General features: G+C 46.8%; 1 protein-coding gene across 9 annotated transcripts in view; it reads left to right on the top strand.

The window, feature by feature from the left end:
• Window positions 1-22,493, top strand: part of PARP16 (poly(ADP-ribose) polymerase family member 16) — a 39,071-nt gene extending 16,578 nt beyond the window's left edge. For 2 of the 9 annotated variants that reach the window (XM_059057796.2, XM_067029640.1), the window contains 3 exons: window positions 318-489; window positions 2,146-2,287; window positions 3,988-5,413. In XM_059057796.2, coding sequence (XP_058913779.1) covers window positions 318-489; window positions 2,146-2,287; window positions 3,988-4,123 — 450 coding nt within the window. In that variant the 3' untranslated portion in view covers window positions 4,124-5,413. Of the gene's footprint in view, window positions 1-317; window positions 490-2,145; window positions 2,288-3,984; window positions 5,414-10,229; window positions 10,799-16,492; window positions 16,620-16,649; window positions 18,005-22,292 lie in introns of those variants that run through there. The other 7 variants (XM_059057793.2, XM_067029639.1, XM_067029635.1 and 4 more) reach the window with 6 other exon arrangements.
• The last annotated feature ends 1,205 nt before the right edge of the window (window positions 22,494-23,698 follow it).

Here is a 23,698-nt window from a genome sequence, read left to right on the forward strand (position 1 = left end):
GATTCAAACTTGGGTCTGTTTGACTCTTATACCTGTGGTTTTCTTACTCAGCCTTAAGGACCGGAACTACTAGTTTGCCAAGTTAGTTAGCCGCATCCACAATCAGTTAAACTGTTGTCAGATAGAAATGTGTTTTGTCATAACCCTATGACGATGTTATAGGATTATTTGATCTTATGCCTTTTGCTGGGGGAAAAAAAGAGGCTTGAAGATTGTTTTGTTAACAACTCTGTTGAAGAAAGACCTGTGTCATCTTGCTGTGCCAACTCTGCATTCACCCAGCCATGTTTCTTTTCTGTTGATCTCTGCCATTTCAGACATCCTTGTTCGGGGAAGGGACCTACCTCACCAGTGACTTGAGCCTGGCTCTCATTTATAGCCCCCATGGCCATGGGTGGCAGCGCAGCCTCCTGGGCCCCATCCTTAGCTGTGTGGCTGTGTGCGAGGTCATTGACCACCCAGACGTCAAGTGCCAAACGAAGAAGAAGGGTGAGTGAGCACTTGGCCCAGACCTGGGCGGCAGGCCTCTGGGTGTCAGGCCTCTGGGTGTCAGGCTTTTGCCTTTGGCACAGCTGTTGGGTGGAGCACCCATTGCATGACAAGGGATGGGCTGGGTTAACAGTGTAGGACAGGGCCTGCCTTCAGGGAGTGAGCAGTCTCCTTATGGACTGAACACACAGTGGAAAAGATATCATTGACTACAGGGCAGTGGGTAGGGAGTGCCAGCTGAGGGTGCTGATGAGGTCCACAGCGGCAGCTCAGAGGAAGGGGCGATCATGGTGGGTCCAAGTGCTCAAGGAAAGCTTTGGGGTGGAGAAGATGAAAATGAGTGTGTGGCCAGAGCACAGTCTCACTGAAGGTAGAAACTGGATCTGATTCACTCTTGGGCACCTGGGGTCAGCAGGGAGTCTGGTACATACTTGACATTCAATAAACATTTGCTAGACTGAAGCTAAAGACTTGTGCCCACACGTTGTTCCTCCAGGCTGCTCTGGTGTGTGCTGGAGCCCCCAGAGGATGTGAGGGGTACCTGAGGCCATGGGGATGAATCCTGGGCTCTCTATGGAGCGGATGAATAGTGGGCCACCTCAGTCCATTCTCCTGATATGTGCCTTAGATCTTTGTCCCGTGCCCCCTGCTGTTTTGCTTTCAAAGGCAGATGTCATAGAACTGTCATTCTAGTCTCCAGAGCTGGCCTGTTGGTTCCACTGAGAAAAGGAGAATTGAGAAAACTGTCTGTTCCTGGCTTCTAATGTAAAACAATTGGAATCCTGAGGAATGGGCCCAGGTCTGACGCCACTCCCCCAAACCAGACAGCATGAATATTTGCTTTAATAATTCTTAGGAAGTCTGCAAACCGTGACATTAAACATTGGGACAAAACCTTGCAACATCTGCTGTCACGAAGCTTTGGCCTTTTGTGGGTTTTTTTGTTGTGTTTTGGTTCTTTTTGGTAAAGCTTTTTCATGTTACTAAAAGGAAAGGTTTTGTTTTGTTTTTTTAAACAAGTCTTGGTACAAAAGGTGGAAGATAAGTGTTCTAAGAAGCACGAATCCAGAACGGTTAATTTAAAATGCTGTTAAAAAGTTTGTTTCAGGGGCTTCCCTGGTGGCGCAGTGGTTGAGAGTCCGCCTGCCGATGCAGGGGACGCGGGTTCGTGCCCCGGTCCGGGAAGATCCCACATGCCGCGGAGCGGCTGGGCCCGTGAGCCATGGCCAGTGAGCCTGCGTGTCCGGAGCCTGTGCTCTGCAACGGGAGAGGCCACAACAGTGAGAGGCCCGCAAACCGCCAAAAAAAAAAAAAAAAAAAAAAGTTTGTTTCAGATTAAGTCTTATTTTTAGTCCCAGATTATTTTTTTGTTATGGCCATCAGTCTGCTTCTTCCTTCTGCTTTCCCCACTCAGTTTTTTTTTTTTTTCTCTTGTATCCCTTTTAGTTTCCTATTCCTTTACCTCTTCCCGGTTGTCTGCTTGTCGGACTCTCCTTTTTTTAAGTCCTGCTTCACGTACACACACAGCCCATTCCTCTGTCTCCCAGGGCTTCTCCACCCTCAGGACCAGGGTGCTTGACCTGTTTCTATTCATAGTTTGCTTCTGTTATTATTGTATCTTCCCCCTGTAAAGTTGTGCTTTATCTTCTTATTTAGATTCCAAGGAGATAGATCGCAGGAGAGCGAGGATCAAGCACAGTGAAGGGGGAGACATCCCTCCAAAGTACTTTGTGGTCACCAATAACCAGCTCCTGCGAGTGAAGTACCTGCTGGTGTACTCACAGAAGCAGCCCAAGAGGTGAGAAGGATGGTCCCTGCATGAGGTCTAGGAGAACAACTAAAGGCTGCATTCATATTATTGGGTTCTTAGTTATCAGCAGCTCCTCTCCCCCAGCCTTAGACCTCAGCTATGTAAAAAATATATTAAGCGCCTCGCTTTATGTAAGGGGTAAGAAGTGAGGAACACAGGTCGAATAAAATCTGGTCCTGGCCCTAAGGGACTGTATATTCTAGTGAAGAAGAGCTTCGTTAACATAAATAACTTGAGGGACTGAATGAAGCCAAACTGTGAAGCCCCTTCGCCACTTGGGCTCCTGAGCACAGTCTGAAACCCACTCATTGGCTTGCACTGAGAGGCAGGGTGGTGCCAGGATCTGGCTGGGATTATGTGCCGTCCAGCTCGGTCACTTCCCAAGGTGGCTGTCGAACCACCACCTGCTCCTCTCTGGACCTGAGATGCTTCGTCTTTATCTCTAAAATGAGAGTGTTGAATCCAACAGCAGATGAGGCCTTCTAGCTCCTCAGACCCTGAGAGTGGTGGATTCCTCATGCTGTCTCAGCATTGTGTTTTCGACGGTATGGCAGGGCTCTCCAGGGTTGCGGGTCATTTTGAGATTTTGTCACATTGTTGGGGGTCCATGGTAGAGTTTCTCATGGGGATGAGCAGCAGGTGAGCAGGTAAGACAGGAGAAGGGTTATTGTTAATACTCTTGACTCCTACTTGTACACACCAGTGGATTCTGTGCTTCAGAATTCAGTATCTAGTAAAATCCTCCCTCCTTAAATCTGGGAAATATGTACAGGGTTCCTAAGTTTGGGGGACATTATCCTTTGGTTTAAAATCATCCGACTTTTTCAAGTTGAAAATTCCATTCCTTTCCCATTTCTTCCTGGAGTGTCTCTCTAGTGCACACTTGGATGGTTTAGATCATCTCCCAGCGGGCAGAAGAGGATTTCCCCTTCTCAGAATAATACCTGTGCATGTCTGAAAGTGAAAAGACTTTTGCTGAATACCCTGCCACCTGCTGTCATCTGGTCAGACACCCTTAGTGAGGTCATCCTTCTAGATACCAAAGTCTTGCTTAGGAAAAGACAGGTTATAAAAGGTATAAGAGGAGCTATAAAAGAAAAGATCAGGATGAGCTCATTGCATAGCTGTCTTTGTACATTTAGAAAATGTTCTGGTGAAAGGCTTGTCAGCACCAGGGCAAATAGCCCCAGATTTTTTTAAAAAAATTAATTAATTATTTTTGGCTGCATTGGGTCTTTGTTGCTGTGTGCGTCTTTCTGTAGTTGCGGTGAGCAGGGGCTACTCTTCGTTGCGGTGCACGGGCTTCTCATTGCAGTGGCTTCTCTTGTTGCGGAGCACGGGCTCTAGGCACACGGGCTTCAGTAGTTGTGGCTCACAGGTTCTAGAGTGCAGGCTCAGTAGTTGTGGCCCACGGGCTTAGTTGCTCCGCGGCATGTGGGATCTTCCCGGACTAGGGCTTGAACCCGTGTACCCTGCATTGGCAGGTGGATTCTTAACCACTGTGCCACCAGGGAAGCCCAGCCCCAGATTTTTTGAGCAAAGGAGCATGCACAAAGCTTCTTTCCATGGCTCCCTCAGAGGATGAAATTGATCATTTCGTCTTCTTTGAGCCAGAAGTTGTTGCATACACTTTAAAAAAATGTTTTTCTCTTTGTTCCAACATCAACTTTTTTTTCCCCCTGAAGCAGGGCTTCAAGCCAGCTCTCCTGGGTTTCCAGCCATTGGTTTACGGTCATGATATCCCTGTATCTGCTGCTGCTGCTCATAGTGAGTGTCATCAACTCCTCAGCTTTCCAACACTTTTGGAATCGTGTGAAGAGATGATCTTTCTGGGCCTGGTTTGGGGACCACCGCAACCATGTGCCTTATGATAACTTGCTCTGTCTCTCCCAGGCCTCACCTCCAGCTAGGTCAAGCCTGGGGGCCAGTTGGGGACCACAGGACTATTTTTATCTGCCATAAATGTATCAATTGCCTTTGATGATGCTCTCAGCCACATTCTAGTCAACAGAGGCTACTGGCCCCTCACTCATAGGTTTTGGGGGAGATTTCCTGTCTGTGCCTTCCTAAATAGTCTTAGGGAGTTGTCTTTTTTGCCAGGGCCAAAGGAGAAAGTCCTGCTGCATTTAAAAACAGAGTGTCCAGGCTGTCAGTGGGGTGTTTACAATTGCTTCTGGCCGATGTTGGCCCTTCTCTAACGCCTTCTGGAAGGTGGAAATGTGTAGTGGGGACTATAAATCACTAGGCTGTTGCCTTGTTTTGACTTGAGATACCCGAGAGGAACAGTCATGTTTCCCATAAAAATCGGTGGGATTGGTTTGAATTCCATCAGCCTTTGTATGTGAGTGCAAAACACTTTCACAGTTTTCTCACATTAACAGACAGCCTTCTGCTACAGCTGTAACCCCTCCGCCCCAACCATGGATGAGAAAGGAAGGAGTCAGGGAACCGATAGAAAACAGAGCAAATCAAGTCATCTTTTTCTAAAAATTACCAACTGCTGATTACAACTGAAATGGAACCAAATGTTTGTTTTCTGATTTTTTTTTTTTAAGTAGCTATTTGACAAATTCGTCTTTGTGAGCTGAGTAAAAGGGGAAATTTCTAAACCTAGAGCACCATTTGGCCAGTGTCCACAGCCTCTTTCCTGGCCGTGTTTTAGAGAGAAGGATTTGAGCTGCAGGGCTGCCTCCTGCTCTCCTTCTCACGAACCTGCCTTGATTGTGGCCTCTTAGCCACAGGTGCCACACTGCAGGCCTTCTGTGGGCAGCTGGCCTTTGAGATAGAGGCCTGCCTTGGTGTGCCACAGATGTGTGTGGGCTGAGCCTCCCTCACAGGGCCCGCAAGTCTCTGGGACTCAGCCTGGGCTTTAAATGTTCAAGAAAAGCCTCAGGCTGCTCAGAGAGCCCTGGTTCTACCTGCTGTATTCTCTGCCCCTCCTTCCTGCTCCGTGTCAGCTGTCATGTAGCCCTATCTGATTTAGGGGGGAGATTTCTGTAAAGAATGTGGAAATTCACTTTTCTATAATTTGTGAGGTTGTGAAAAAGCCACTATCATGGTTTTTACATTGAATATTGGAGCATTTCAGAAATAATAAAGGTATTTTCCTAATTTCTAAGTTGCCTTTGTGACTGCTTTCAGCCTCAGCACGAGGCTGCTGTGTTTCATTGTTGGGAAAAATTTTATTCTTCCTTGTTCGAGGTGGCCGTTTGCTGGAGAGTATATATCTCTAGGATATCTATAGGCATTGGATTTATAGTTATAGATTTAGCAAATATGAGCCCCTACTGTGTGCCAGGCACTAGAAATAGGAGCAGAATCAGGTCAAACTGCCCCTGCCCTCACAGAGCTGACAGTCTAGCAAGGTAGGCAGATGGACAAACATTCTCAGGAGTGAAGTTGGCATTATAGGGTATCATAAAGGAGTGTTGGAAACTACTTGACAAGGAATCTTAACATGGTCTGGGGTCAGGAAATATGGAGGTGACACCCTGGAGCCTACAAGGCACCTTACGTGTACTGATTTCTTTAATCCTCACAACAGATAAGAAAGTGAAGGCCCAGAGAGTTGAATAGCTTGCCCAAGGTTACATGGCTAGGAAGTGACAGAGCTGGGGGTTGAACCTGCCTCAGTGTCAGTCTTGTAAGCGTCATGCTCTTCAGCCCCACTGGGCTCCCAGGAAAGGTGACGTTCAACTGAAACCTGAAAGAGACATTGGTGTCAGGCTAAGAGGTGGAGGAAAAGCGTTTCAGGCAGTGCGAACAGTGCCAAGACCTAGAGTTCCTTCTGGAGAAGCTGAAAGCAGGAGGGTCCTACAGGAAGAGGCTGTGGTGAGAAATGAGGCTGGAAAGGTAGGCAGGGAAAAGATCATGAAAGACCTTAAAAGTGGTAGGCTGGGAAGAACCAGTAGATTTTAAGCAAGGAAGTGATATCAGATTTGGTTTGCAGCAAAATCACTCTGGCTGGTGGTTAGAGAATGGATTTAGGATTATTTTGAGGATTGAAAGAACTGATGGTTACGATAGCTCAGCACAGAGCAAGTAGCTGATTTGTTTCAGCTGCTATTATTACTATCGTTATTATTTGTTTTTCATGGCCCAGCAGAGGAGAAGAGCATGCAAAGGAGACAGAGCAGTAATGCCCAGGGACCCTGGAACAGTGAAGTGTCACAGAAGCAAAAAAACAAAGGCTTGGTGAGCACTGTCAAATGCTGCCAAGCAATCGAGATTATACCTGAAAATTTCTATTGGATTTACTGAGTTGGAGATCATTGGTGAACTTGGCTGGAGCAGTTTCCATAGAATTCAGCATAGGGGATGTGAACAAAGTCCGACCGCACAGATGTGAAATGTGCACAGTTTCCAGGTGTTCTCAGGCAATTTTATTTGAAACCTAATCCCCTTTTTCTGAGTTTTCTGTCCCCTCCCACTCCCATCCCCCCCAAAAAAAAAGAGGTGGTATAATACCTGATGTGACTGTGGGGCAGGCACTGGGCTTACAATGGGGACATGAGGATGGATGAAGAACGGTCCTGTCCTCCAGGAGCTTCCAAGCCAGTGGGCTCCGTGGGACAGGTACATTTTGATATGAGGGAAGGAAATTCCTGGAGCCTAGAGGGTTGGAAAGGACAGGAGGGAAGACTAGGACAGGGCCACATTATGACTTTCATGAGCCCTGGGCACTTTTGCCTTCATGGGCCCCTTCTTCTAAAAAAAAAAAAAGATCTAAAATTATACTGTAGGGGGCTTCCCTGGTGGCACAGTGGTTAAGAATCCGCCGGCCAATGCAGGGGACGCGGGTTCGAGCCCTGGTCTGGGAAGATCCCACATGCCGCAGAGCAACTAAGCCCGTGCGCCACAACCACTGAAGCCCATGTGCCTATAGCCTGTGCTCTGCAACAAGAGAAGCCACCGCAATGAGAATCCCATGTACCGCAACAAAGAGTAGCCCCCGCTTGCCACAATTAGAAAAAGCCTGCGCGCAGCAACGAAGACCCAAAAAGAAATAAATAAAATACATAAATTTAAGTAAATAAATAAAATTATACTGTAGGACTGTGTTGGTATAAAGATGAATGTATTACTCTTATGTACTAAAATGTTTTCTACCACTTAAAAGCTCATTTTCCCCTTCTAATTTTATTTTATTTTTTAAAATTTTATTTATACTTGGCTGCGTTGGGTCTTTGTCGTGTGTGTGGGCTTTCTCTAGTTGCGGCAAGTGGGGGCTACTCTTCGTTGCCGTGCGTGGGCTTCTCATTGCCGTGGCTTCTCTAGGCACGGGCTCTAGGCACTCAGGCTTCAGTAGTTGTGGCTTGCAGGCTCTAGAGCACAGGCTCAGTAGCTGTGGTGCGTTGGGCTTAGTTGTTCCACAGCATGTGGGATCTTCCCTGACCGGGGATTGAACCTGTGTCCCCTGCATTGGTGGGTGGATTTTTAACCACTGCGCTACCAGGAAGGTCCCCCACTTCTAATTTTAAAGGGAATTAAATCCTTTTCGTAACGGGGACTCTAGGCCCTGTGCCTACCATGAATAGTAGACTAGGGTCATGGGGGATAGCGTGAGATCCTTGGGTACCTGGGAATGGAGTGGCAGGAAGGAGACAAACCCTGAAGACTCAGTTCTGTTTAGCACCGACCCCACATCTAAGGCAGACCCCCTAGGCCAACCAGCTCAGGAAAGGGCAAAATTGGGTTCTGGGGGTTGAGAGCTCAGGGGGCTCATGCTGCAAACACTTTCAAGGAGGAGGAAGCACCAGTCTCCTTGCTGACAAACCTGCTATGGGCCAAGAGCTTCCCCAGGCGGCTGATGGCAGACGAGACCAGATGGTGGTTCAGTTGGAGCCACCTCACATCAGAGCCCCTGGTGCCTTGGTTTTGTCAAAGCAACCTCATCACCCTTCTGTCACTGATGCCACTGTGAGGGGGAACAGTTTTGGGAGGTGGCAAGTAGACCTCTCACAAGCTAGGTCCCTGCTTCTGAGAAGGGCTAAGAATCCAATGAGCTGTCAGTTTCCACCACAAAAGGAAGGATTTTACTCTGTAGGCTTTGGATTAGTGCATATGTGTATGTGAGAGAGATGTGGAGTAGGGATGTGGTTCACTATTGTTTCTTTTCATTTTGTTAAACACTGATTGTCTGCAGAACCGGTAGTGGGTGGGGAGGTTGTGATTTTAAAAGCTCAATTCAGATATTTTTCTTTAGAACATGGCCCCATGCATCTGAGCCCATTCCTGCTGCTAAGCCCAGGAGGTTTGTACTGGCTTGGAATCAGCCATACTCACCCTCCCCGTTGCCATGGTGATTCTTGGTAGGGAGTGGGGCAGGAGCTGGATTCAGCTCCCCAGAAAAAAACCAGGACCACAGCCCTCCACTCTCCTCCTCTCCACCCTGCCCCACCTCGTGAGTTTTCCATCTCTTGGCCTTTGTTTGTTGTGGCTTTTGTCAGTCTCTTTCCTCTGGATGGGTTACTGTTTGTTTCCAAACTGTCTGGGGCTGTGCACTGTGCAGACAGTGTCCTGGGCTGTCTCTAGCCCTGATCTGGTTAAAATAAGCCCCTCCTTTGTGTGAATCTCCAATCTGACATGTGGAACATCCAAAATGAATCGTGACATTCTGAAGCGAGATGGAAACCACCATTTCCACCCACTCCTGCTGGCACTCTTACCACCTGGATAGAGTTTTTAGAAAATTTCCAGTATTCACTGCAGTGCCCCCATAGAGCAGCCCTGAGAAGGAGAAGCAGCATTTACTGAATACCTACTCTATACCAGCCGCCGGGCTAGACTTTGCTTGTGTTAATAATCTGGTGGTGAAGGTGATGTTTCCTGCACTAAAATTTAACTGCAAGCTGTTTGAGGGCAGGGCCTAGGTCATCTTTGTAAACCCAAGTATCTAAGACATGGTGGAAGTTCAAGAAAAGTTTGTTGACTGAATAAACGGAGGAAAGGATACGAGAAACTTCTTTGCCATAGTAGAGGGTAATGTCAGCAAAGGTGACTGAAGACAGACGAGAAAAAATTCACTGGCAAGCCAGTGTGGATGGGTGAGGGTTTCAGTGAATTTTGTGGACATTTATTGCTTGATTTCAGGGAGTCCCATTTGCTCTCTGTCACCAAAAGTACCTTTTGGGAGTAGAGTGGGGTGGGCAGAACAGTCTTTTAAAAGTTTCATTTGAAAGACTCAGACTTAAAATGCAAATGGTCCTGAGAGATTAAACTATTGATTTGATGCTTATTCATACACATGTGTAAAGGACTGATGAGGAAGCCTTTCTTAAGAACAGGTTTTAGTAAGACTTGTGGAGCTGGGGGTGGTGGAGGGGGCGGGGGAGAGGTAAGAGAGGAAGAAATCACTGGAGATTCAAGGGTGAGAGGAGCTTTGACCATGTGAGGAGGTAGGGGGAGAGGGCTGGGGCCACTGGAGTCAGAGTTTACTTGATACCCGACACCCCTTTGGCTCAGTGAAATAAGCTTGCAGTGCTGACAGGCCCTTCCAGCCCTGGCAACACTGGTCACTTCAGTCAAACTGCCTGCTAGTGGGACAAGGAGACAAGGCCAGTCTGAATTCCTGGGAAGTATGGATTGCAGACCAGTTGAAAGGTATAGTTTTTTTTTTTTTTTTTACTGTTCTTAAGCAAGTCCAGCCTATCCCAAATGGGTCTGTAACACATTGTCTATCAGAGGTGTCTAGGGATTTAAAATTAGCACATCAATAATATTTTTAGAGGGCTTGAAGTTGCTTGAAAAGCATTTGTCATCTTAGTTTTTGACCCCCTGATTTCCTTTGTTTGACATCTGTTGTTCTTGTCGCCTGTGGTCCATATCACTTTCCTGGTACCTACTGCAGCTTCTCTGTGGGGAACCAACCTCTTTTCACTCTCACTGGATCTTGGTAAAGCTGACTGCCCCTCTCACCCACACACTCTAGGGGTGGACCAGTGGCTGAGGCCCGAGCCAGTCAGCAAGTTGCACCCCCCTACTTCTGCCTCAGTGATTGGTTCAGACATGGGCATATGACCCAGTCAGAGTCCACAGGAGATTTGTTTTCGGGGGCTGCTGGAAAAGAGACTTGCCTTCCTCCTGATGCCGTCTTGCTGCCTCGTGAAGCTTCAGACTGACGCCAACACTGTGGAAAATAGAGCCAAGAGAGGAAGAGGAAGAGTCATGATGATGATGATGATGTTTGAGTACTGAATGCAGTCATGCCTAAAGCTAGGCCTTTCACTTAAGTGACCAATGAAGTCCGCTTTTTAACAGAATTTAAATTGGGTCTTGGGAATAAAAGGAGGAGGGGAGTCCATAACTTATACCCATTATCATCCCCAGTGCTCCATTATTTTTGGTGTAAACCTTTTATTGAATATAGAAAGATGTGGTTTTCAGATGTGTGAGTCAGGATTGATGAATTTTGACTGTCCTCACCCCTGGGCTATACCCACAAGGCATTCAAACCTGTGCAAAATGAGAATCGGGCAAATCACACAAAAAAACACCATGTTCTGGGTTATTCTGCAGCCTGAGCATCAAGATGTTTCCTTGGGTCACTTGGACTCCTCCAGAAAGTCTTCTGGCCTAGGGAACCCCAGAGCACTCTGAGGTCTGCGAGCAGCAGTAGGTAGATGTGACCAGGGTCCGGGGTTATAAACTATACTGGAGGGTCCTGGCCCTCAGGAAGACCAGAGCTTGGGTCTGTAGCAATAGAAGGAATGATGGAGAAAGGCACTACCATTTATTAAGTGCCTCCTGCATGATGGGCATATTGAAAGAATTATTTAATCCTCACAATATCCTTTCAAGGCAGATACTATTACCTTTGTTTTATAGAAGAAGAAAGAGTCTTGGAGAGGTGACTACCCAAGGTGAGAAAGCCCGAAAGAGGCAGAGCCAAAGCTGCAAGGCTGCAGCTGGAGGGGCTGCCTGAGCAAAAGGGATCTGGGCTGGTGGTGTAAGGATGCTGGAGTGGGCAGTGCCAGCTCAAAGTATACCAAATGAGCTCCCTCCCCAGGTGAAGACTGTTTGCCGTGTCTCATAAGCAGGGGGCACCTGGATGCTGGAGGTGGGACCTCGGGAAGTCTCCATCCCTGCCCCGCCCCCAACGGCCACACTATTAATGAGAGCTTCAGGCTCGGCTCCATTGACCCTTCCAGCTCTCTTACTGCAGACCCAGGAGGTGAGCTCTGAGGTGCACATGGCACTGAATGTGGGGCAGGGAGGGGCGGCCTCTTCCTTCCACCCCCACTGCCTGCTCAGAGCTTGGGCCATCAGCCTTATCTGATTAAGTTGACTTCTTCTAAACCTTGCATCCCGGGGCTGCCAGCAGCCAAATCCCCCTGATTGAGATGTTCCCGACATCAGAGAATAAACAGCCTCCCCTGTCCAAACAGCTGTGCTGAGCAGCATTCCTGTCTCTCAGCCTGCTCGGCTGGGTGGGGCTGCAGCCCTGTGTCTACCTCCAGCGGAGGCCTGGGGGACCTGGTGAGTGGCTGGAAGGGAGAGGGGAGGTGGCCATCTGTCTTCAGACTGCACAGGACATTCCTGTTCCTGAGTCCCCATTTCGCCCCATTGCCAAGCATCTCATCCTCAGCCACTCCTGGCACAAGCTCTGTGTTTGTAACAGTGACTCTGTGACTTAAGAAGAGGTCAACACCAGGCCACTGTCCCTGGGTTTGGAGCGCCTTCACCCTTGCGCAGAGTCTGCTTGGCGAATTTGAAACTCATACATCATTCTAGCTAGATCTGAAGGCATCACACCCACATGGCTTGTTTTACAGAGGTGCACATAGTGAGTCAGTGCAGAAGCAGGGTGAGACCCCGGGCCTTTCTTGCTATCCACTACCATGGGATGTTGTGGCTAGAATGATGTGAGGGGCTCTGAGTGAGAGGCACGGCCCATGTTTTTGGAGAGGAGCAAATGTGTTTTCACCCTATGCCTGTTTTGGAGATCAGGCTTGCGGCTAAGCCATTTCCTGAGGAAGCAAGGCCACTGGAAAAGCACTGTTCACCAGCCCCTCCAAATTCATCCTGTTGGGAGTGGAGCTGGGACAGCAGGACCTGAGTGGGGCTCTGCCACTGTCTGCAGTCCAGGGTCCAGTGGAGGCTTGGCCAGGGTGTGGGAGGCGGCCAGGGCCAGAGGGCAGATTACTTGGGAAGGGGGAGCCCCCCAGCACACAGCATCTGCTTCTCCACTCTAGGGCTCTGGCCTGGACTGTCAGGGAGGAGAGAGAACAGCCTACCTCAGCCTGTCTGCAGAAGAAATTCCTCTAGGAGCCCCCTCTGGCCACAGACAGGAGGAGAAGGGAGGCAGACAGTGTGGGAGCCCAGGGCAGCCTGAAGGTCTCTGTGGACAGGTGTCTTACTCAGTCTTCCTTGGGTCTATGGCTTTGTCTTCATCAAAGCTGCGTGTATCAGTGTGGGTTCATGTGACTGTTCCATGTTTGTATGTGTAGGTGGTTATATTTCTGGTTGGAGTTGGATTCCTCAGTGGGAAAGTGTATATTTATGTGTTTGTCTGCATGTGTATATGTCTACCTCTCTGTGTAAGCTCGTGTGTGTTGGTATCATCAAGGGAAAGTGTGGGCCTCTGTGTCTTTGCATAGATGAGTAGGTTTACGCCAACCTACAGGTGGAAGTGCACATGTGAGCATTTAGGTTATTTTGGTACAAACATGGACTTGTCTTTGTAGATGTAAGTTTAGGCATATGTGTCTTTGGGAGCGTGGGCATGTATTTGTCACTAATATATTGGTGAGTCTCTGAAAGCATGTATGCCTGTCTATTTATATTTGTGTAGAAGCATTCATTCACTCAATCTTCGATTCATTCATAAAGTGATTTGCTCATTTACTAACAGACATCTTTAAAGTGCTTGTGCTGTGACTGGGCCCACACTGGCACAGGGAAGTTAGAGAGGTGTCTAGGGTGGCTCCTAACATTTGAAAGACCCAGAGCAAGAGCACAAATGAAGGCTTATGTTCATGTCTAAATATTTAAATGTCAAAACAACAAACAGCTAAATGAAAGACTCAATCCTAATAACTGGAGGGCTGGGTTTGATTTTGAATTCCTAGCTCCTCTGAGTTTTGTGCTGGAACACAGCAACATAGAGCAAGTGGCCCCAGCCTCTCCTTCCCCATCCCAGCTCCGTCCTGTACCTCGAGGGGCCTCGCATTCATGTGTGACTCCTCACACGTGTCCAAACTCCAGGCATACACCCCACCCCTTGGCCACCCTTTGGGCCTAGGGGTGCCCACACCATTAGCTAAGTCTGCCCATATGGCTCTGAGCAGGAAATAATAGGGTCCCATGTACGTGATTTTTAGTCTAGGAGTGGGGCATGGGCTGCCAGTGGGCCCATACTCTTGACCCCATGGACTTCTCACTGTGTGGGATGGAAGGGGCCAGAATAGAGCCAGAGTGTGGCCATCTAAAGGGTAGACCTGGGGACTTCCTGGTGATCCAGTGGTTAAGACTCCACGCTCCCAATGCAAGGGGCACAGGTTCCATCCCTGGTCAGGGAACTATGATCCTGCATGCCAAGTGGCGTGGCCTAAAAATAAAATAATATTAAAATAAAATAAAAAACAGTAGACCTGGAGTAAGGACCCTTCTTGCCTGTTTCCTCATGGAACTGTGTCTCTGCATGTCTGCCTGAGTGGTTGTCTGTGTGTGGCTATATATGTGTTTCTCTTTGTCTTGTCTTCTAGAGGGCAGAGCCCACAGCTTTTCTTCCACCCTTCCCTCACCTGACTTAGTGAGGACTTAGGGCTGTGAGACAGACTGGGGTGGTGGGAGGAACACCGACCTAAGTCTAAGCCACTGTCCTATGCTCAGCTCAGACTCACTCTGTGATCTGGCCTCAGTTTCCTCATCTGTTAGAATGGAGAGGTTGGATGACCATGTCTTTAATTTACAGGCTTGCTTGCTTTACAGAAGGAGTAGGATTGATTTCCTGAGTTAATTACTTTCTAGAAGTTTTAAATTGGGAATGCCTAATTGTAGATGGTCTATGTTCAGACAGAACCAGGTTTGAATACCAGCTTTGCCATATGAGTTGTGCCTCCTTTAGAGTTACTTGATCTCCCTCAGGGTTGTTGTGAGGATTGAATAAGATAAATGTGTGTAAAGCGTTGAGCACCTTGCCAGGCTCACAATAGACGTTCAAAAAACGTTAGCTTCTGTCCTGATATAGGGTCTTTCCAGCTTTCTTACCTTACAAATTCTGTGTTAGTAGACATGTTGACTAACTGAGATAATTGGAACCACATGTTTAGGGATTTCTGGTGCTATGTTGGTTCGGGTGCGGGGAGGACAGTTGGTGAGAAAGTCTGGCCCTTTCTTAAGTGCCTTCTAAGAAGCCGCCAACTCAGATCTGTGTGTGAGATGCTCCCTCCACCCCATTCTCTGATGTGGATCCTTGACATTTTCTTAGTCTTATGAAAAGCACTATGAAACACAGATTCAATGCCCTCTTCTGACCTGATTCTTCCCTGAGCCCATCCCTGGTGTCACAAGATGCTGAGCTAAGTAGGATCAGGCCACAGGGAAGAGCTGGGTCAGGTAAGGCCTCAGGCTGCCTGACATGTCTGGGCCTGTCTGACCAGCCCCAGTAGTGGGCAGACCCTTCTAGGCGGAGGGCACCTGTCTTCCATGATTGATACTCCTGGGAGGGTATCACTGTGCTCCTGGCGCAAGTGGCCTTAGGATCCTGGAGCACTGGGGAGACTGGGGAGAACTCCAAATCCCCTGTCCCCTCAAGTCTTCTAGAATGGCTGAGTTCCAGCAGGAGTAACACGGAGAGGGTGGGGTGAGGGCAGGTGACAGCATCTGTCAGCCAGGGCAGGTGGGGGTGACGATCTTGGGAATCCCCTGCAACCTGTGAAAACTGGCAGCTCTTGGGCTCTCCTGAAATATCCCTGACCTGGAGGGAATGAGGGAGGGGTCTAGGGCCTAGCCGGGGTTGCTGAGTTGAGAAATGCTCTGAGTATGAGCTCAGGGTGGCTAAGGCCCTGAGGGAGGCCTTCAAGGAAAGGGTCTGCCCTAGAGGTCATGCTGGCCATCCCTCTGACTCCCCACACAATGGATGTTGGAGAATTGGTTTGATGATCTCCCAGCTCCAGGGATGACTGGGAGGTGGGAGCAACTTAACCTGCAAAAGTCCTTATGGGGGTTATTTTGATATCCCCCTATCATCACTGGGCTGCTCTGTTTGGGGCCAGAACTGGGAATTTTCCTCTTTAAGAAAAAATTGAAAACAAGGGTGCAAGTGAGTTGAGTCCAAAGTAATGTGTTTAAGGAAATTTCTGCTTCATGCTGGCTAGGACAGGGAATATCTGGTCAAACAGCTGCTGATGGCCAGGGTCTCTGTAAGTAAACAGACCGCCTCCGATGGCCTCCCTGAGCTCATTTCCCTCAGCAGTGTGCGAGGAGGATGATGTCACCGGAGCAGGGCCTCCTGGTCATGGAGTTTGCTGGTGAGCAGGATGGAGGCCCAGTTATTGCCGGCGGTCTAGCTGCTGCTTCCCAATTACTGCAAACAGCTGCTTCCCATACAAGCCATTCTGACACCCTCCTACATATTCTCATCTGTAACAGGACTCCAGCCATTTCTATGACCCCACAGCCAGGGGTGTTCCTGGGGAAACTCGGGATTAACTGTGAAGTCCCCAGCTTCCATGCAAGGCCTCTTCTTCAATCAGAGCTGGGCCTCCTCTGGTCTATGGAGAGGGGTACCTAGGTTGGGTTCAGTTGCAAGAAGTGGCCTCTGGAATTACAGGCCCATGTCCTTCCCCTGTGGTGAGCGGGCAGTGGCAACATGCACCACCACCTGTCTCCTGGGGCCAGACAGCCAGGTCCATTGGGGGAGTTTCCATGAGCAAGGGCCCAGGTCAGGGGAGGCTAGGAAGTGGGGTGGGGAAGAAGCCACAAAGCTCTCTTTGTGTTGCCTGCACAGGCTCTTCCTAAGCACAGCAGTCGCCAGGTAAGGCTTTTATGGGGTTTGGAAGCCCTGCAGCAGAGTTGCTGAGGACTAGCTGCCAGAGGTTGGGTCATGCTCTGTAGCTTTCCCCCTATTCACCCTGTACCACCCTCACTTTGCCTCCTGGCTGGGCAGTGGGGAGCAGTGAGCCTCCCAAGTAGGTGGCCAGAAGCTTCTTGGGGGTGGGCCTCGGCTTTTCATTTCTTTCTATCCCCCAGAATCCTGACTTTACAGGGGACTTATCAGTCACACAGACCCACCCCACAGAGCAACCAGTCTGCTCAAAGCCTACCTGATCTACCTCAGGCTGACTGAAAACCTCAGACTGGGACTTCCCTGGTGGTCAGGTGGTTAAGAATCTGCCTTCCAATGCAGGGGATGCAGGTTTGATCCCTGGTTGGAGAACTAAGATCCCACATGCAGCGGGGCAACTAAAACCATGCGCTGCAACTACTGAGCCCATGCACTCTGGAGCCCACGCACCACAACTAGAGAGAAGCCCGTGCGCTGCGACGAAGAGCCTGCATGCTGCAACTAAAATCTGACACAGCCAAAAATAAAGAAATAAATAAACAAACGAACCCCCAAACAAGCAAAAAAACCCTCAGGTTGACTGGCAAGCTCACAGAAGACTCACTGCCTGCCTGATGTGCAGCTTGACTGACGAATAAGTCTACTTATTCAACAAATAATAATTGAACACCTTGTTTGTGCCCAGTTATGCTGGGTGCAGGGGATATAGTGAACAAGACAGAAAAGGTTCCTGCTCTTAGGGAGCTGACAGTAAGTAAACAAAACAATGACAGAGTGTGGTATATATATTATGAAGGAGTAAACAAAACAATGACAGTGTGGTAATATATTATGAAGGAGTAAACAGAACAATGACAGAGTGTGGTATATATATTATGAAGGAAGTAAACAGGATTCTGTGGGAGAGAGTATCCATCAGGCCCTACCCTGCATATAATGGTCAGGGAAGACCTCCCTGACACATAATCTGAGAACTGGGGGATGAGAATGAGAAAAAAACACACAAAGAGCCTGTGGAAGAGCTTTCCAGAAAGAATGAAAAGCAGTGCCGAGGCCTTGAGATGAGGAAGAGCTTGGTGTTATCTTGGAATAACCAGAAGACCAGTTTGACTGGAACATGGTGAGCAAACAGAGGGTGGCATGTAGATGAGGTTGAAGAGGAGGCCAGAGCAGACCAGACAGGGCCTTGTAAGCCTCAGTAAGGATTTAGGTAGGTGTGAGGGGAAGGCCCTGAGGAATTTAAGCAAACGCATGACACATACTCAAGAAGAAATAGATAACCTGGATAACACTCTATCTACTATAGAGATTGAATTTATAGTTTCAAATCTTCCCACGAAGAAAACTTCAGACCCAGATGCCTTTACTGGTGAATTCTCCCAAACATTAAAGGAAGAAAAATTACCAATTTTATATAAAATTCTCCAGAAAAGTGAAAAGGAAGGAATACTTCCCAACTCATTCTGTGAGACTAGCATTACTCTGATACCAAAACGAGATAAAGATATGCCAAGAAAGCAAACTACAGACCAATATGTGTCATAAACATAAATGCAAAAATTTAATCAAAATTCTAGCAAAGTAAACACAATACATAAAAGGATAATTCATCATGACCAAGTGGGGTTTACTCAGAAATGCCAGCTTGGAGAAATGTTTGAAAATCAATTAATGTAATTCACAATATTAACAAACTGAAAAAGAAAAAGAAATCACCTCAGTAGATGCAGGAAAATGATTTAACAAAACCCAACATTCGTTTTTGGTAAAAACCTTCAGCAAAGTAGGAGAAGAAGGGAAGTCCCCTAATCTGGCATCTATGAAAAACCAAAGGCTAACATATAATAGTTAATGGTTAAAGACTGAATACTTTGCCTCTACAATTAGAAATGAGGCAAGAATGTCTGTTCTTACTACTTCTGTTCAACATTGTACCAGAGGTCCTAGCCAGTGCAATATAGCAAGAAAAATTAATAAAAGGAGAAGAGGGACTTCCCTGGTGGTGCAGTGGTTAGGAATCCGCCTGCCAGTGCAGGGGACACAGGTTCGATCCCTGGTGTGGGAAGATCCCACATGTCGCGGAGCAACTAAGCCCGTGTGCCACAACTACTGAGCCTGCTCTCTAGAGCCCACAAGCCACAACTACTGAGCCTGCGTGCCACAGCTACTGAAGCCCACGTGCCTAGAGCCTGTGCTCCTCGACAAGAGAAGCCACCGGAATGAGAAGCCCACGCACTACAACAAAGAGTAGCCCCTGCTCGCCGCAACTAGAGAAAGCCTGCGTGCAGCAATGACGACCCAATGCAGCCAAAAATAAATAAATAAATAAATATTTTTAAAAAAGGAGAATAACTGGGTCATATGGGAGGTATATGTTTAACTTTTTGAGAAATTGCCAAAATGTTTTCCAAAGTGTTTACACTATTTTACATTCCCACTAGCAGTGTAGGAGAATTATAGTGTTTTTTATATATATATGTATATATAGCATGTGCCACATGCTTTCTAACACTTGGTAAGGTCAGTCTTTTAATTTTAGCTTTCCTAAAAGTGAATGTGTAGTGGTATCTCATTGTATTTTAATTTACATTTCCCTGATAGCCAAGGAGCATCTTTTCATGTTCTTATTTGCTATTTGTATATCTTCTTTGGAGAAGTATCTGTTTAAAGTTTTTTGCTCATTAAAAAAAATTTTTTTTCTGTCTTCCTATTGAGCTGCATACATTTAAAAATATATTCTAAATACAAATTCTTTCTTCATGTATTCTAGGCCTATTCTCTCTCCATGTATTGTAGGTCTGTAAAGAGGTTTTTAAAAAATATGTTCTAGATACAAGCCCTCTGTTGGATATATGTTTTACAAATATTTTCTCCAAATGGTGGCCATCTTTTTATTTTCCTAGTGGTTTCTTTTAGAGAGCAAAAGTTTTAAATTTTAATGAAGTCTAGTTTATTGCCTTTTTCTTTTATTGTTAGCACTTTTTGTGTCATATCTGAGAACTCTGCCCAACTCAAGGTTATAAAGATTACTGATGATTTCACAGGTGTATACATATGTCAAAACTTATCCAATTGTGTACTTTAAGTGTACGGTTAATTGTATGTCAACTATACCTCAAAAAAGTTGTTCAAAAAACTGCAACCTGATCTAATATTTTAAACTCATTCTGGCTGCTGTGAGGAGAAGGGACTCAGGCGAGGGGGGGGGTAAGAGTAGAAACTGGGGGTGGTTAGGAGACTGTTACAGTCATCCTGGTAAGAGATGCTGGTGACCGTGGAAATGAAGAGGAGTAGACATATTTGAGAAACATTTTGAGACCTAAATAACAAGACTTACTAACACATAAGATATGAGAGAAGTGGAGAAATCTAGGATGGCTACCACATTTCCAACTTAAGTCTTGAGTGGCTGGAGATGCCTGGCCAGGGAGATTTGGGGGTGGAGATGGGAGTGGAACCAAAGTCCTCTTTTCGTCTACGTGTGAAGGTGGCTAGGCTTCATGAAAAGGGTCTGGGTGGAGATAAAATTTGGAGGGTATTAGCAAATAAATGGGGTTTTTTTTAAAGATTTTTTTTTTGATGTGGACCATTTTCAAAGTCTTTATTGAATTTGTTACAATATTGCTTCTGTTGTTTTTATGTTTTGGTTTTTTGGCCGTGAGATATGTGGGATCTTAATTCCCTGACCAGGGATCGAACCCACACCCCCTGCATTGGAAGGCGAAGTCTTAACCGCTGGACCGCCAGGCAAATCCAATAATGGTCTTTTAAAGCCACGTGAATGGATGAGATCATATAGGAGGAGAGAATAGACAAAGAAGACGTCTGAAAACAGACTTTGGGCATTCCAACACTTGGAGATTCCCTGAAGGAGCCAGTAAAGCTCATCAGGAAGGAACAACTACAGCAGTACCCAACCATATTAATTTCCTATCGCTGCTGTGACAAATTACCACAAACCGGTGGCTTAAAACAACCAGAAGATTGTTATCTCAGTTCTGGAGGCCAGAAGTTCAAAATCAGATCACTGGGCTGAAATCAAGGCATCAGCAGGGCCGTACTGCTTCTGGAGGCTCCAGGGTACAATGCATTTTGTAACTCTTTCGGCTTCTGGCAGCTGTTGGCATTCCTTGACCTGAGGTCTCATCACTCCAATCTCTGTCTCTGTGGTCACTTACTTTCTCCTCTCCTGTCCACTTCAGCTCTCCCTCTGCCTCACTCTTCTAAGGACGTTTGTCACAGGATTTAGCGTCCACCCAGAAAATCAAGGATGATCTCCCCAGGGGACTTCCCTGGTGGTACAGTGGTTAAGACTCCGTGCTCCCTATGCAGGGGACCCAGGTTTGATCCCTGGTCAGGGAACTGGATCCCACATGTATGCCGCAACTAAGGAGCCTGCCTGCCGCATCTAAGACCCAGCACAACCACAAATTGAAAAAAAAGGGAAGATCTCCTCATCTTGAGATCTTTAACTTAATTATATTCATAAAGATCTTTTATTTTCCCCCCCATATTAGTGACATTCTTAGGTTCTGGGAATTAGCATGTGGACATATCTTTTGGGAGCCATTATTCAACCCACTGTACCAACAGGCTGACAGACTAAAGGAGTGACTAATTGAGTAATGCAAGATGGCAGAACTTCCTGTGCCTGGAAGAGGGACCAAGGAAGTCAAGTATAGGGTGCAGAAGCCTAGGCTAGAGATTTAGGACTGAGGCTGCTGTTAGCTTGATCATGTGTGTGGGAGTGCGTCATGGAGAGGGGAAGTACTGCACACAAGAATTTCCCAACCCGGGCTTCCCTGGTGGCACAGTGGTTAAGAATCTGCCTGCCAATGCAGGGGACATGGGTTTGAGCCCTGGTCTGTGAAGATCTCACATGCTGTGGAGCAACTAAGCCCGTGCACCACAACTACTGAGCCTGCGCTCTAGAGACTGAACCACAACTACTGAGCCTGAGTGCCACAACTACGGAAGCCCGCACGCCTAGAGCCCATGTTCTGCAACAAGAGAAGCCACCCAATGAGAAGCCCATGTACTGCAATGAAGAGTAGCCCCCGCTCGCTGCAACTAGAGAAAAGCCCGCGCGCAGCAACAAAGACCCAAAGCAGCACCCCCCAAAAATGAATAAATTAATTAAAAAAAAAAAAAGAATTTCCCAACTCTTCCAGACCTGACTCAGCATCTGGCAGGGGCCATCCACACAGGAGCCAACGTGACCGTTAGATTACAAATCTGTTCATATCATGCTCCAGTGAGTGACCCTTAAACAGTTTCCTGCAGCTTTAGGCCAAAGACAAATATTCTCACCTGTCTACAAAGTCCAGGGGTCTGGCCCCAGCCCACCTCTGCAGCCTTGTCTCACACCTTTCTCCCCTGCTATCTGCCTCCAGACACACTGACTGCCTCTTGGTCACCTTGCTTCCTGTCGTAGGGCCATGGCCTATGGTTTCCTCTGCCTGGAAGGCTCTTCTCCAACTCGCTTCATGAAGTTCGCATCCACTAATGCTTCAGATCTCAACCCAGATGTCTATTCTTCAGGGAATTCATCCTTGGGTCCCTGGTCCAGGTCTTACTAATGTGTAATACAATTTCTCATGGCTCCTTGTACTCATCTTCCATAGCACTGTCAAAGTTTACAGTTATGTACATATTTGTAATATTATTTTATTAGTGTTTGTCTCCACCACTAGATGATAAGGGAGGGTTTGTATAACTCACCACTCTATCACAAGTGCCTTGTCCACTGCTTGGCACACAGAAGGAGTGTGTAGTGGTTTTAAAACATGTCTGCTAATTTTTTGACACCCTTCCCAGCAAGGGATAGAGTCTAATTGACCTCCCTTTAAATATGGGCTGGTCTAATGACTTGCAACTAGTTAACAGAATGTGGCAGAAGCAATGCAGTATGACATCTAAGGCTAGGCTATAAAAGGTAATATGGTTTCCTCCTGGCCTGATTTCTTTTTGAATGCTCTGTTTCAGAACAAGCTGCCATGCTGTGAGTATGCCTAGGCCACATAGAGACGGCACATGTAGGTGTTTCAGTTAAAAGCCCCACTGAGAACTTAGCCAACAGCCATTATCAACTGGCAGACATGTACTGAGGGAGACTTTGAGATGATTCCAGTCTCAGCTGCCATCTGACTGCAACCACACGAGAGACCCTGCAACCTAGCTGAGCCCAGTTACTCCTAGAACGGTGAGAGATGAAAAAAATAAATGATTGTTGTTATTATTATATGTCACTAAGTTTTGGGATGATTTGTTACATAGCAGTAGATTGGAACAGGGTCCAATAAGTACTCATTGAATGAGTAAATGTGGAGAGGTCTGGTTGAAGGAATATCGCCTGTACTTTAGCTCGGTGTAAGTTTTGGTCGACAACTCTCAGTTTTCCCTTCCCCAAGAGGCCCTGGAGATCCCGGAAGCCCCAATCCAGAAGTCTGTACTCCTCATACTTACCCAAGAGGAGACTTGCAGACACTCTGCTCAAGGCAGAGAACATGGCGGGGCCATCAAAAATTAGCCCTGGCAAGAACCTCAGAGATCATTCATGTCATTGGGCATTCTTAATCTTCGGCCCATGCATGGTTTCAGGGGAGCAAAAACACATTTCCTCTGTGTGTGTATTTTCCTGGGGAAAGGGTCTCTAGGCTCTAATTTTTATCAAAATTTTTAAAAGCCTGTGTCTCCAAGGTGTTAAGAACTATTGATTTAGCACAATGATCTCAATTTCTAGTTAAGAAACTGAGAACACTTCATTTTTTCATAAAAAGGTGGACGAGGTACCATAAATAAGCTTCATTCTGCAAACAATTCTGGATAAAAAAAAAAACAACCAACTTTTTTTAATGCACTGATGAGCTGGCAAGAAAGTGAGGAATACTCAGGCCAAAAAACTCAAGAATCCAAAGAGGTAAATTGAGCTATTTTATTTGTTTGTTTATATTGTGGAGATCTCTCTCTCCCTCCCTCCCTCCCCCACCCACCCTTTCTCTCTCTCTCTCTCTCTCTCTATATATATATATATATGTATAGTGAGATCTACCCTCTTAACAAATTTTTAACTGTACAGTACAGTATTGTTAACTATAAGCACAGTGTTGTACAGCAGATTCCTAGAACTTTTTCATCTTGTACAACTGAAACTTTATCATTTTTATTTTTTAACTCAGTAAACTTGAACTTGGTCGTATGGGGTGGGGTGATATGAGAGAAACCAGTGATATATTAGTAACTGGCTCTCCAACAAAACAGAGTACCCTGTTTTTAGTGTTTGCTGATTTCCACAGTGTAAATACTCTTACCATAGCCAATTTCAAGCTCTCAATGGTACCAGGAACTGTCATGCGAAATTCCTAAATGTTGGTTCTTCTGAGCTGGTAGGA

The sequence above is a fragment of the Kogia breviceps genome, chromosome 3 (genome assembly GCF_026419965.1).
Source record: "Kogia breviceps isolate mKogBre1 chromosome 3, mKogBre1 haplotype 1, whole genome shotgun sequence".
Lineage (NCBI taxonomy): Eukaryota > Metazoa > Chordata > Mammalia > Artiodactyla > Physeteridae > Kogia > Kogia breviceps.